General features: G+C 54.1%; 6 protein-coding genes across 6 annotated transcripts; 3 read left to right on the forward strand and 3 right to left on the reverse strand.

Moving 5' to 3' along the window:
* The first annotated feature begins 221 nt into the window (after positions 1 to 221).
* Positions 222 to 1504, forward strand: BU25DRAFT_118796 (uncharacterized protein). The gene has a single exon (XM_033700420.1). It carries the CDS (start codon positions 381 to 383, stop codon positions 1284 to 1286), a length of 906 nt encoding a protein of 301 aa, XP_033559496.1. The 5' UTR covers positions 222 to 380; the 3' UTR covers positions 1287 to 1504.
* A 522-nt stretch (positions 1505 to 2026) lies between these two features.
* Positions 2027 to 2608, forward strand: BU25DRAFT_423387 (uncharacterized protein; the record flags this gene model as incomplete). The annotated part of the gene is made up of 2 exons (XM_033708212.1): positions 2027 to 2426; positions 2490 to 2608. The coding sequence occupies 2 exons, from the start codon at positions 2027 to 2029 to the stop codon at positions 2606 to 2608; spliced, it is 519 nt and encodes a 172-aa protein (XP_033559497.1).
* Positions 2440 to 4332, reverse strand: BU25DRAFT_118790 (ribonuclease H-like protein). The gene has a single exon (XM_033700419.1). It carries the CDS (start codon positions 4103 to 4105, stop codon positions 2849 to 2851), a length of 1257 nt encoding a protein of 418 aa, XP_033559498.1. The 5' UTR covers positions 4106 to 4332; the 3' UTR covers positions 2440 to 2848.
* Positions 4333 to 4609: 277 nt separating this feature from the next.
* BU25DRAFT_397259 (mitochondrial aconitate hydratase-like protein) lies at positions 4610 to 7355 on the reverse strand (the record flags this gene model as incomplete). The annotated part of the gene is made up of 6 exons (XM_033704864.1): positions 4610 to 5615; positions 5669 to 6172; positions 6231 to 6316; positions 6366 to 6590; positions 6644 to 7195; positions 7296 to 7355. Coding segments are annotated over 6 exons (2433 nt in total), but the record flags the coding sequence as incomplete, so codon positions are not given.
* Positions 7356 to 7730: 375 nt separating this feature from the next.
* BU25DRAFT_450080 (uncharacterized protein) lies at positions 7731 to 9891 on the reverse strand (the record flags this gene model as incomplete). The annotated part of the gene is made up of 8 exons (XM_033709676.1): positions 7731 to 7857; positions 7900 to 8526; positions 8579 to 8787; positions 8842 to 9006; positions 9058 to 9110; positions 9172 to 9193; positions 9398 to 9553; positions 9598 to 9891. The coding sequence occupies 8 exons, from the start codon at positions 9889 to 9891 to the stop codon at positions 7731 to 7733; spliced, it is 1653 nt and encodes a 550-aa protein (XP_033559500.1).
* A 197-nt stretch (positions 9892 to 10088) lies between these two features.
* Positions 10089 to 11386, forward strand: BU25DRAFT_372356 (acetolactate synthase small subunit mitochondrial precursor). The gene is made up of 2 exons (XM_033704010.1): positions 10089 to 11051; positions 11102 to 11386. Exons 1-2 carry the CDS (start codon positions 10169 to 10171, stop codon positions 11200 to 11202), a joined length of 984 nt encoding a protein of 327 aa, XP_033559501.1. The 5' UTR covers positions 10089 to 10168; the 3' UTR covers positions 11203 to 11386.
* Positions 11387 to 12881: the final 1495 nt, after the last annotated feature.

Raw genomic sequence — 12881 nt, forward strand, 5'->3', positions numbered from 1 at the left:
TCAGACCCTTGGTGAGCGCTGTGCCTGCGCGGTCCCGTGCAGCTCTCAGCGGGCTATTTTGAGCGCCAACATTGCTGGGTCACGCCTTGATCCACCCTATACGACAGTGTGTCTGTCATCTCCCGCACCGGCTCATCCGCCATCACTCGTCGTGCGACGCATTCTCATTTTTCTCTCTTTTGTTCCATCTTCACGCCCTCGTTTATCCGTCTGGCAAACCGCCGCTGCAACACTCGACACCCGCACATCGCCCTTAGGCCCCTTTAATCCCAGCATAAACCACCGCCCGTGAAACGCGTCAGCCGCCAGTAAATAGATCCACACCCTTCCGCCGCTTCCACCAGATCCGCACACCTTCGTTCCACTCCCCAGACACCACCATGTTGCGCCAGGCGTGGCTGTTCGTGACGCTCTTCGCCTTCGTCGCGATGGCGTCGGCCTTCAACTTGGAGGGCCTGCACATCGACGGCATCAACGAGTACCTGCACTACAACGAGAAGCGACAGGCCTCGGGCACCGGTGGCAGCACGCCTGCGTCTTCAGCACCTGCAGCAACATCATCCGCACCACCGGCATCGTCTGCAGCCCCAGCGTCGAGCGCACCCCCTGCGTCCTCTGCTGCCCCCGCCACCTCCGACGAGCCAGCTACGACATCAGACGCACCCGCCCAGACCTCGCAGGCGCCTGCCACCAGCAGCAACAACAACAACAACAACAACAACGGCAACTCTGCCACTCCCACATCGACCGGCCGGGTCCCCTCCAGCGAAACCCAAGCCGCTGGATCAGCAACACGCACATCAGCAGCAGCGTCCTCTTCCGTCAGGACTACCGCCATCGTCCGCACCACCCCCCTCGTCTCTACCTCTATCCAGCTCTACACCACCGTCTACAGCACTGTCATCAACGGCCAGGCTTCCGAGGTCACCTCGACAGGCGCCAGCACCCACGTTGCCACAACCGGTCAAGCAACCGTGACCGACCCGCCTGAGGCACAAGCTGGTTCTGGCGGCGACAGTGGCGGCCTAAGCGAGAGCAACAAGAAGGTCATCGGCGGTGTCGTCGGCGGTGTCGGTGGTGCTCTTCTTCTCGGTGGCCTCGCCCTCGTTTTCTGGCGCATGAAGAAGCGCCAGAGCCGAGTCACCGAGGATGACGATGACCTCATGGCTGGCACTGGAGCTGCTCTCGGCGACAAGCCCGCCAACACAGGCGCCTCGCCCTTCCAGTCGAACCTCGAGCAGTACCACAACCCCGGCGGACGTCCGAACGCAGCAGCCAACTTCTAATCGGCCAGCCAACTACGTACACAGGCAGCCATTGCTGCGTTCACGACGACCACGATACTACTTCTGAGCTTTGCGAGATCTACGATTCTACAGGGATCCCGAAGACGTATATACAACGAGCCCAGCCCACGACTCGATACTTCTGCGATAGGATACCCTGGGTAGCAACGGTGCATTACAGGCGTGCTTCTATTTTCATTCCGGCACTCAAAATTGGATGGTCATAGATGTCAACTATAGGTATACGAAACCATGTAATAGGGTCCTTCGACCGCATCACTTTACCGAATCAATTTCCTTGTCAGTCTTCTGTACGGCTTTGTAATAGCATATCCCCAATCTAAACATCATATCACGCATAATTTATTGGGCAAGCATCCTTTGCATCCTCGGTGCTTAAACTCTAATAACGTCATTCGTTTCAAACGTTATGGTTTACCTTGTCGTCGTTCTCTCTACCCGAGTCCAGATTCGAGGGGGGGTCTCGCGTTTCAGTACCGTCGCAACACCACCACCTCGCTTCCCAACCTCGTATCGCAAACCCCTCGAACCGAAGATGTGTGACAGAAGATGTCCCGCAAGCTCCCATCGCCATGGTGTTACATATTCACGCCGGCCCGCTGTCTGACCGTTGCCAATACTCAGCCCCGAAGACCTAACAACCGCGCAACTCGCCTTCGCGTCGCAGCGACAAACAAATCCACGACGCACAAACTCAACCAGCCAACCAGTTCGCGGCCATGTACCCACTACCGCTGTCCCTCCTGCTATTCTGCCAGCTCGCCCTCGCAACAGCGTCCCCCTCCCCCGCCAGAATATCCTCCGACTTCGCCATGTCGCTCGTGCCTCGAAACACGCTATTCTACCGGCAGATGAAGGATCTCCAGACATTTGACTCCGCCCTCGGCGGCGTGCGCGCCTCGTCCATAATGAACAGCGGGATCCCCGACCGCCCATTCGCAGTCGAGGGGAACAATTTCCCCAACTTCGCGACAGCCGCACAGAGGAGCTGCGACGAGCAGTTTCAGGGGTGTCAGGCGATGGCGAACAGTCAGGGGAATGGTGGGAGAGGTAAAGGCAAAGCGAAAGGGAGGGATAGTGGCGGGGAGTTGACGGTCACCATGTGCGACCAGCAGAAAGGTATGTTCTAAAGCGGAGTATTGGGGAAGGGGATGAAATGGATGAATGCTGACGTGTGGACAGAGAAGTGTAATCAGGCGCAGCAGACGGCGAAAGTGCAGGACTTTCAGACGGGTGTTGCGAGTACGAATATTGGGCCTGATCCGCTGTTTCCGGATTTTGATTTGATTTGTGAGGGGTGAGCGCAGTGAGAGAAGACAGGGAGGAGAGTGGATGAGGAGAAGGGTTGTTCAGTGGGTTGGAGGGATGAAGGTGGTTCTGAGGATAATTCAAGCTGAGATGTTACCAGTTTGCTGTTCGATTCATATGGAAAGCTGGTTGAAACCTGGCCTAATGAGTAGTCCCACACATTAACGAGTTTGACCGTCCTTCTATTGTGCATCTTGGCCCCGTGACTTCTCTTGTCGAAAAGGCCAAAAACCTCAAACCTCCCCAACTTCCTTGATCATCTTCAGAATCTGATCTTCATCTATCGTCGATGGATGTTTCGAAGGGTCCAGCTTCCCACCGTTGGACAGAGCCATGAGCTGCAACCGGTTCGACTCCCACGCGATCCACGCCGCAGCTTGCAGAAAACAGTCCGTAATATCGTCAAGCTTCTTGATTTCTGTTACAGAGATGTTCTCAACTTGTCCTGCATCCTTGGTGGCTGCCTTAGAACCCTTATTCCGTCGCTTGACTTTGGGAAGTAGGGCTTGACGAGTCGACGCTGCATCGGGCCCGATACCGAATGTGATGTGTGGCATCGAGGATGGCGTAGATGGCACCGTAGACATTGTATCATCCGCCAGCCACAAACGGAGTATTGCGATTTTCGCACTCTTCTCTGCTTTGCCGCGACTTGGCTTCTTTGCAATCTTCCCGGTTTCCTCCTCTTCCGCGTCTTCAGGCTCCTTGGCGCCTTTTGAGAGACCAGCTACGTTGATAGCCAGAGCATCTTCGTCCCGCTCTCCCAGAGCTCGAGCATGCTGGCCCAACCAATACTGTCCAACACGCTTCGGATCAACAGCGCGGACGTGAAAGTCTTGCTTTGCAACAAATTTTCCGGTTTGGTAGCGGGACTGCCGCGTCATTTTCAGCGTCTCCAAGATAGCCCAAAGCATAGCTTCCAGTGTGTTGACTCGCACAGTCCATTGTTGGACCGCGCTGCCACCGCCCGAGCGCCAGCGTTGTTTCTCGATGAGTATGATATCCGGGTTTACACTTAAGACCTCTTCTGTGATCAAACGATAGGCGGTCTTCGAAAGGACGGAGGGAGTGAATTGGCTGATATCATCCCCTGCAGCCCCAATATTCTCCTGGATGTCTTCCAATGACTGCTGGTGGGAGTCATGGTAGCGTTGGCCTTCCACAAGGTCGAGTTTCTTCCAGCGCAGGACGTTCATGGTAGCGTTGAGGTCTTGCTCGGACTTAAGCTCAGCTGCTGGGTAAGATACTTCGGCGTCGCAGAATGCCAGATTTCTGATGCCCATATCGATGCTCATGACGCGTACCTTGTGACCCCATGGTTCCGGCTGTGATTCGTTCCGTGTGGATTGTGGACGAAAGTGATAAGAGCTTGGAACATCGTGCTGGAAACGATGGAGAAGCGTGCTTTTAGTCCCTGACAATGCAGAGCCGATGCGTGTGAGTAAAGCTTGCAGAGCCTTGGAAGTCACAGCAGGCTTTTTGGGCGCCATGGTAAGTGAAAAGGAGAACGAAGAAACGTCAGAGGTAAATCAGCCAAAAAGGGGTCGCCGATGGTGGTGCTATGTGTGTGCGATTCGACTGCGAAATTTCGAAAATTGCATAGATATCAAAGTCGTGAACACAGGCTCGGACATTGTGAAGTTGGATCCAAAGGTCGAGGCGTTTTGAGGTCGAAGTCAATCGAGTTGTGTAGGAAATCGGTAGCACAGCATCGGGGTTGTGTTGTTGATGAGGGAAGGAGGTTCGCATTGGCGCGTTGAGGTGGAGAGAACAACGCTAGCGCATGGTCACGTCTCTTAATGGATAAAGAAGCAGCGCCTGCCAGAAAATATACAGCTGATCTTGGAGGTATTCAATGTATCAAATTCGAACTTGGTAATCGCTACACATATGTACAAACACGCCCTGCGCCGGGGGCTTTTCTCTAAGAACAAACAAAACGAAACAGCTTAGTCGGAGAGCTCGTTTACACGAGTGATCTCTTCCCTAGACTCCGCTGCCTGTGCGGCGAGCAAGTTCAGAGCGCTACCGGCAAGCACGAATGCGCTCTGGTCCTTGGTAAGTGTGTGCTTGGTCTTAACAACGACCTCCTTTCCATCCTTCTTCTTGACGATAAGCTCGATCTCGCCCTTGCCGCCGTTCTGCAGTGTCTCCAGCAGTCCTCTTGTGGAGACTTCATCGCAAGCGTCCATCAAGTCGTAATCAGACTCGTTGACGAAGGTCAGAGGAACCATACCTTGCTTCTTCAGGTTGGTCTCGTGAATACGAGCGAAGGACTTAGTCAGGATGATACGCCCACCCAGGTAGCGGGGCTGCAGAGCAGCGTGCTCACGAGCAGAACCCTCACCGTAGTTGTGTTCAGCAACAACAAGCCACTCGGTACCCTGCTCCTTCCAGCGCTTGGCAAGCTCAGGGATCGAGGTCTTGGAGCCGTCTGTGTCGTAGGCAACGTTCACTTCGTCAGTCTCGGCGTTAACAGCACCGATCAAGGTGTTCTCGGAGATGTTGGGCAGGTGGCCCTTGTACTTGAGCCAGGGTCCAGCAGCAGAGATGGTGTCCGTTGTGCATTGGCCCTTGACCTTGTAGAGCACCTTCAGTCCCTTCAGCTCGGAGTTGGGGAACGGCGAGAAGGGGTCGAGGAGAGCCAACCGTGAAGACGTAGGGCTGACCTGGACTTCGACGCTGGGGTCAGGTACGCCGGGAGTCGGGAGGAACTCAGTCCTGCCATCCTCAAAACCTGCGGAGGGTAGATCAACACCCTTAGGTGGCTGGAACTTGAACTCCTCGCCAGATGGGGTCTTGAGGGAGTCGGTCATAGGGTTGAAGGTCGTAGATCCGGAGTAAGCCAGGGCGGTGATGAGTTCGGGCGAGGCAAGGAAGTTCATGGTTGCTCGGTTTCCATCGTTGCGACCGGGGAAATTACGGTTGTAGGATGTGAAGATAGCGTTTGACTCGCCGTTCTTGACCTCATCGGTCCTAGTCCACTGCCCGATACAAGGTCAACGATATGTTAGCGAATACCTTCACGAATAGACATGATGATGTTCACTTACCCACAAGCATTGGCGAGGACAGTTCCGCCAGCAGTCTCGAAGGTCTTGATGGTGTCGTCCCTCTCCAAAGTCGCCCTGATCTGTTCACTGCCTGGTGTGATGAAGAAGTTGGCCTTTGGCTTCAAGCCAGCAGCTGCCGCCTGCTTGACAATGTCCTCAGATCGCTGCATGTCCTGGTACGAGCTGTTTGTGCAGCTGCCAATAAGACCAGCACCGAAGGTCTGGGGCCAGCCCTTCTCTTCGACAACCGACTTGAACTTAGACAGAGGGGTAGAGAGATCAGGGGTAAAGGGACCGTTGATGTGGGGCTCAAGTGTGGAGAGGTTGATCTCGATGACCTTGTCGTAGGCGGCTGCAGGGTCAGCTTGCAGAAGGTTGCGCTCCATCGGGGACTGAGCAATCTTCAGTGCAGCCTCGGCGATCGGTCCTCGATTTGTTGCTTGAAGGTAGGGAATGTGAGCCTGCGAGAAGGGGAACAGCGAAGTCGTAGCGCCAACTTCAGCACTGAATATCCAAGTTAGTATTCGAAGACTTCAGCGCACAACGCAGGAGGAACACCAACCCCATGTTACAAATGGTGGCCATGCCAGTTGCGCTCAAGGATTTGATGCCTTCTCCGAAGTATTCGATAATGTAACCAGTACCTCCCTAGAATTTGTTAGCCTGGAGCTGTTCGGTCTTTTTGTACGACACTTACGCGAACTGTGAGCTGACCAGCCAAGTTCAAGATGACGTCCTTGGGAGAAGCCCATCCGCTCAATTCGCCTGTGAGCTTCACACCCAAAATCTTTGGTGCTTTCAGTTCCCAAGGTGCGTCAACAAGGGCGTCAACGGCATCAGCACCACCAACACCAATGACGATGGCGCCAAGTCCACCAGCATTGACGGAGTGACTGTCTGTACCGAGCATCATGAGTCCAGGCTGAAGGTAGTCAGCATATGGATTCCACATCACATTCCCAATCGTGAACTTACGGCCGAGTAGTTCTCCAAGACAGACTGATGAATGATACCAGCGCCAGGCGGCCAAAACTCAATACCATACTTCTTCGCCGCACTCTCCAAGAAATCGAAGATCTCCGAGTTGTTCGCAATCGATTTTGGCAAATCCGCCTGCGCTCCAGTCTCACCAACGATAAGATGATCACAGTGAATACTAGCAGGCACCGCCGTACTCGGCAAACCACAACTCATAAACTGCAGCAGCGCCATCTGCGCACTCGCATCCTGCATAGCCACTCGGTCCGGCTTGAGCTTCAAGTTCGCTTGCCCGCGAATGTCTCGTCCATTGTTCGTGTTGCTGAGCAGCGACTCCTCAGGAGACTCCAAATGCGAGTACAGGATCTTCTCGGCGAGCGTGAGCTGGCGCGAGGAACCGAGGACGCGGCGGACTTCCGACAGACGGCCGAGCAGCTTCTTGTACGGCGGTGTTCGCGAGGCGAGGTTGACGTTGCGGGCGTTTGGAAGGGAGGTGGATGTTGCGAGGCAACGTGTCTGGGTGGGGAGGTGGAAGGTGAGGAGGTGAGGCTGTTGAAGTCAGTCTTCTGTACCGTATCTTTGGACATCTCCGACTGTGGCACCAATAGTTGCACACAAAGTCATAGTCCTGGAGATTTCTCAATTGCACATCTATATTACTCACTCTGCAGTTGGCAGCCTGCCCGGCTCTCAGTACTTGCGACCGCATCTTGTCGTGTTTGTCTGTGGCGTCGGCGCGGTGCCAGAGTCAGAGGCGCATTGGACACAAAAATGACAAAGGACCTGGACGTTCGGCAGTCGCGTGCTCGGGCCGGCATCGCTCTGGAGAATCCCTGTCGAGCATTTCGGCCAACCACACTTCGTTTGGAAGTCAGCGAACGGCATGTCGACTGGCGGTGAGACCACCATGCTATAGGTTGGCAAGTGTGATGCTCGGTTTATATAGCACGATGGATTGTATACTTGGCGCATGCAAGCTTGAACAGCAAGGTGAGGCTTATTAATGCGATATGGGAAGCCATTGTGTCGAGACTTGAAATTTGTATTGACTGTCAAACTGCAGCTCTGATTTGTAGGTAACCACCTATACTAGGCCGCAAGCCTGGCCCAGGGATTTGCTGAGACTGTGCGTTGCCAATGCCGAAACCAAAACAATTACATGACCCGCGCTTACAGCGCCTGAGGAGTCGGAAGGACGAAAAATCTTCGATCTGTACACTTCGGTGAGATGCTTGAAGCTGCAAAACACTTACAAGCCTGGTGGAGGAGGAACTGCACCATAGCCAGCTCCTGGCGAGCCAGCGGGTGGAGGAGGAGGTGGTGGAGGAGCTCCATAGCCTGCAGGCTCGGCGGGAGGAGGAGGTGGTGCTGCAGCTCCAGCGCCAGGTGCAGGAGACTGCGTCTGTCCGGTTGGGTAAGCTTGACCGTAGTACTGTCCGTAGCCTTGTGAGTACTGAGCCATGACTGCTGCGAAGCCGCCATATGCAGCATATGGATCTTCGGCTGGGTTGGCGGCATAGTAAGCCGCCCACTGGGCATACTGAGCGTTGTAGTCAGCAGCTTGAGCGTTCGGATCTGTGGCGCCAACAGGAGTAGCGGAAGTGTCAGCAGCGCCGTTTTGTGCACCGTAACCGCTGCCCCCATAGCCACCTCCACCGCCGTATCCTCCGTAGCTCTGGTTTCGATCCCGATCACCACGATCGCCGCGATCACCCCTGTCGCCACGATCGCCATAGCCTCGTCCGCCGCCGTAGCTGTCCCTGTCACCGTATCGGTTTGGTGGTGGGCGATCCTTAAACGCCTGGTAATCAGCCTTCACCTTCTCAAGCAGCTCATTGCAAAGCTCTTTAGCCTTGGCTACGCCTTCTGGGCGAGGTCCACTAGTACTAGTTAGTACAATTTGGAGGGTGCTTGGAAGACAAGAACACTTACGCAATGTGAAGATACATAGGCTCGTCGCTCTCTTGGCCGGACTGGGGCTCCATGAAGCCTGATCCGCGGCCCTTGATCTGAACCTTGCAGCTAGTTTCTTGCTGGATGTACTTGACGTTGTCGCCTCCACGGCCAACAACCTGTGCTCGCAAGTTGAAGCCACTGATAGGTTCCAGACCTACCGAAAGCTTCTCTTCCGGCCATTTGCGCTGGACGATGTTAGCGAAGGCACCCCTTGAACAGTAAAAGTAGGAATCACGTACGCGACCAAACTCATCGCGCTCGAAGTTCTCGGGTTCACGGCGACGGAAGCGACGTTCATCTACCAGGTTAGGCAGCTCCTGTGTCAGCATCTCCTCGATCATCTTGACAGCGGTATCGAGCCCTTCTTTGGACGTGCTAGTAACACGAAGGTAGAGAGGTGGGTTCTGACAACGATTAGTTGCGATCGTGAATATAGCGGTTGGGTCGAGACTTACAGCAGCGGTGGCCATGCTCTTGTCAGGATAGTATTCTCCTCGAGTGGTGACATCTTGCGTAAGTATAAGCAGAACATTCTAACGTAGTCAGACTAAAATTTCGGGTTTGCGTACCGGCGCCAGTATCGTCTTTAATCTAGATGTCACATCAAGGTCAGCATTTGATGAATGAGTTGTGGGGCAGCTAGAAGATCAAGTAAGCTCCAGATCTCCGTGAGGAGAAATGCGCAAACAGCGTGCACAACTCGAGCCCTGCGACACTGTCAAAATGCAGCAGCGCCGCAGCAGCTTCGAGAGGACATGGATCCTAAACAATCAGTGAATGACAGAAGTAATTTACCCTTTTTTGTACAGCTCCTTTAGTCAGAGTATAGCGATTTCTGAGATCGTTGATTTCAATGTCTTTGATGTAGTCACCATCTTGTTGGTAGATCTCGCTGGATACGGCTTGGCCAGGGTTGACAGACGGCGACTTGACGACTGGAGGAGTTGACACCTACAAGATAGTGTTAGCGAGAGTCCGGCAGCAATGCGACAGACAAAATGTACAGAGCGAATAGGCGGCACATCGACATGCTGGATGCCCTTCTTCGCTTGGATCTGCGCGTTGATCCTCGCAGCCGCTGCCGCCGCCGCAGCCGCTGCCTTGTTCTTTGTGCCAGCATTTGATGGGCTGTCTGTTGCCTCACGAGTTACCGGGCTGCGTTCACGATGCGACTCAGACTCTCTCCGCGACGGCGATCTCGAGCGACGATCCGTATCGAAACGCGAGCGTGTGGGGCGTTCAGGTTCGTCGCTGTCGAAGCGCGATCGTGGGCGACGTTCGTCGGACATGTTTGCGCGTGGTTGTGGCGTAAGAATTGGTGTTGCAGTTGAAGGTGATGGTGAGTTGGTAGTAAAACCGTGAACATCAGCGCCCGGACGCTCTTGCCGCTCGACGCCCCTGCATCTGCCAATCACGTCCCCCCGAAGTTCGGAGTTCATGTGAATCAGAAATTCTGGGCGGTCCGGGGAAGCTTTCACACAGTCACCAAACGCCGAACAGCTCAGCTTCACACTCGCGAATCGACGTGGTCGCTCAGATACCTTCACTAAGGTCAATTGATATCTGATGGCATCACAGCGGGCTCTGCTGCCTCTGCGCAGCTTGCTCGGCCGGCAATGCGCCGGAGCGGTGCGCCAGCAAACAAGGGCATCGAGCTCTAACTCCTCATCTACCCAAGCCCTGGCATACAAGGCTTTGCACCGCCGCATTGCACCTCTCCCGACCGAAGACCGTCCTCCTGCCTGGTCTGCGCCGGCCGCTGTCAGCAGCATCCTCTACGAGACTCCCACGCCTTCTCAGAAGCCCCACAAGAAACACATCCTCAACTGCTTAGTGCAGAATGAGCCTGGTGTGCTCTCGCGTGTCTCCGGTATCTTGGCTGCCCGTGGTTTCAACATCGACAGTCTCGTTGTCTGCAACACCGAGGTCGATGACCTCTCCCGCATGACCATTGTCCTGCAGGGACAGGAGGGTGTTGTAGAGCAGGCCCGCCGCCAGCTCGAGGATCTGGTTCCTGTCTGGGCTGTGCTCGATTACACACAGTCCCCTCTTGTTCAGCGTGAACTGCTCCTTGCCAAGGTCTCTATCCTTGGTCCTGAGTACTTCGAGGAGCTCCTCGCTCACCACCGCGATATGGCTTCCAACCCGGAGCTCGAGAACTTCAATCCCGATGATTTGACCGAAGAGGAGCGACAGGCTTTGGCAGAGGAGGCAGCTCGGGATTCTTTGAGGAAAGACTACCACCCAAGCAACCTTGCTGTCAGTCAAGCGCTCCGTCACAAGCACGAGCACTTGAGGGCTATTACCTTCATGACCCACCAGTTCAAGGGCAAGGTCCTGGATATCAGCACCAACAACTGTATTGTTGAGCTCTCCGCGAAGTCAGACAGGATCGATTCTTTCATGAAGCTCATTGCTCCATTCGGTATCTTGGAGTCGGCGCGAACTGGTGAGTATCATCCCAACTTTCTTCTGAGCATTATGACTGACATCGACCAGGTCTCATGGCCCTTCCTCGTTCCCCCATCCACGGCTCTGAGGATCTTGAGACAAAGGAGGCAGAGGACATAGTCGACACAAGCTTGTTGCCCCCCGGTTGAATGCTTTGTTCTACAGGAGTCGAAGTGGAGGTGAACATGTACTCTTGTGGAGACGTCTCGATCTTTGCGTGTAATCTAGTCAGGGTCTGGCGTTTGCCGTTGGTGATGTGGCATTGTAGATTGGATCTCCCGCAGTTACAAAGACGACGAGCGAGTCAATGAAATGGTGCGATCTCTGCCATATGTTACGGTACCCGTGCTTGTGTTTCATTGCGAGATTGCAACAAGTCTTGTGCGAGTACCATGTGCAACACTACTCCAATACTCTTTCACTGTTCGAGTCATTTGTACTCCACCTGGAGTCAAAGTGGCAACCGGACACGCTCCTGGAATCGTCCGCACGCGGTTGGAGCAAATTGTCGCTTTCGCGTCCAATAGTGCAAGCTTGAGGGTGAACCTTGCTCTCCAGTCCACTTGTTGCTCTGTTAGTACTGACCGATGCACCCTGGAGGTATTCAGCACATCAGACCACACGATCAAGATTTGCTGGACCCTCACATTGACCTAGACTCTGGTATCGTGGATACTAGCAAGCGCAAGCAGATGTCGCATTCCAAAATTATAAAGATACAGCGAAAGTTTGCGGAACGTACAACCAATCAAACCAGGAGAGTGACTGAATCTTTCGATCGATGCCTGCACCTCCAAATCCCTGCATATCCTGCAGACGCCTAAACATGCACAACGGCAGGTGCCCACGCGAGTTCTTGCCGTTTTTGTAGCCCATTGGCTCCGCGGGCGGGACATCAATTCAATCATGATCATCAATCGTGACAATGCAAGTCCAAAGCTTCATTGCCTTGGCTACATCAGTTTATCTACTTTACACAGTTCATACCGATTGACATCTGGAAGGTATCGTTCCGGTAAGACATCGTTTCGACAATCTCTTACACCATCTTGCAGAACAAGCAGCGCCAGTTGCTACCCGCTGCAGGGTCTACTACACAACAAGTAACTAAAGGAAGCTGTCAATCCAATTTTTGGGAGCAGTACCTAACGGGCCCACGCAAAGTTTCTACACGAACCCAGTGGAAAACACCACAGTCAACACGTCTAGATTTTCTCTTGTCAAGCCATGTAACGCTTCAAGACCTACCATGTTCACTCGACACCACATTCCGCTTCGTAGCCAGTGGGTTATGGTACGAGAGTGGCCCACTGACCGGCCCCGGTGCCCCATCCGCGACCCTGGAGTTCTCCATTGGGGTTTGTTAATGCAGCGTACCTATCGCGGGTGCTTCGATACGAGGACAATTTCCTCCAAACGGACCACTCACATCAGAGCGAGATACTGCCGTCTGCGGCTCTACAGCAAGCTATCATCTGAGGCTGCTCCTGCCTGATCAGAATTGAAGACATCCAACTCGGCTGCAGGGTTGTTGTACGATTCTTCACACGTCGGCACGGTGCCGGATGTCTGCCGAACGAACCCTAAACCCCCAGTCGTTGAGTTATTGGGCTACTGAAGTGGACCCCAGTTACTGAATCGTCTTTCCGTCCACTACGATTGCGGTCTGACTCTTGCTGTGCCACGCGGCTGTAGAAAGATGAAGGATTTTTGATTCTGCACCATGGTCCTGCAACTGCGGACCCTGGTATTTCTGCCGGTGGCTGCGTCTAACATCAATCTTGACCATTCTTGAACTTCGAAACGTGCTTCGCGATGTATTCCCGTA

The sequence above is a fragment of the Macroventuria anomochaeta genome (genome assembly GCF_010093625.1).
Source record: "Macroventuria anomochaeta strain CBS 525.71 unplaced genomic scaffold BU25scaffold_26, whole genome shotgun sequence".
Lineage (NCBI taxonomy): Eukaryota > Fungi > Ascomycota > Dothideomycetes > Pleosporales > Didymellaceae > Macroventuria > Macroventuria anomochaeta.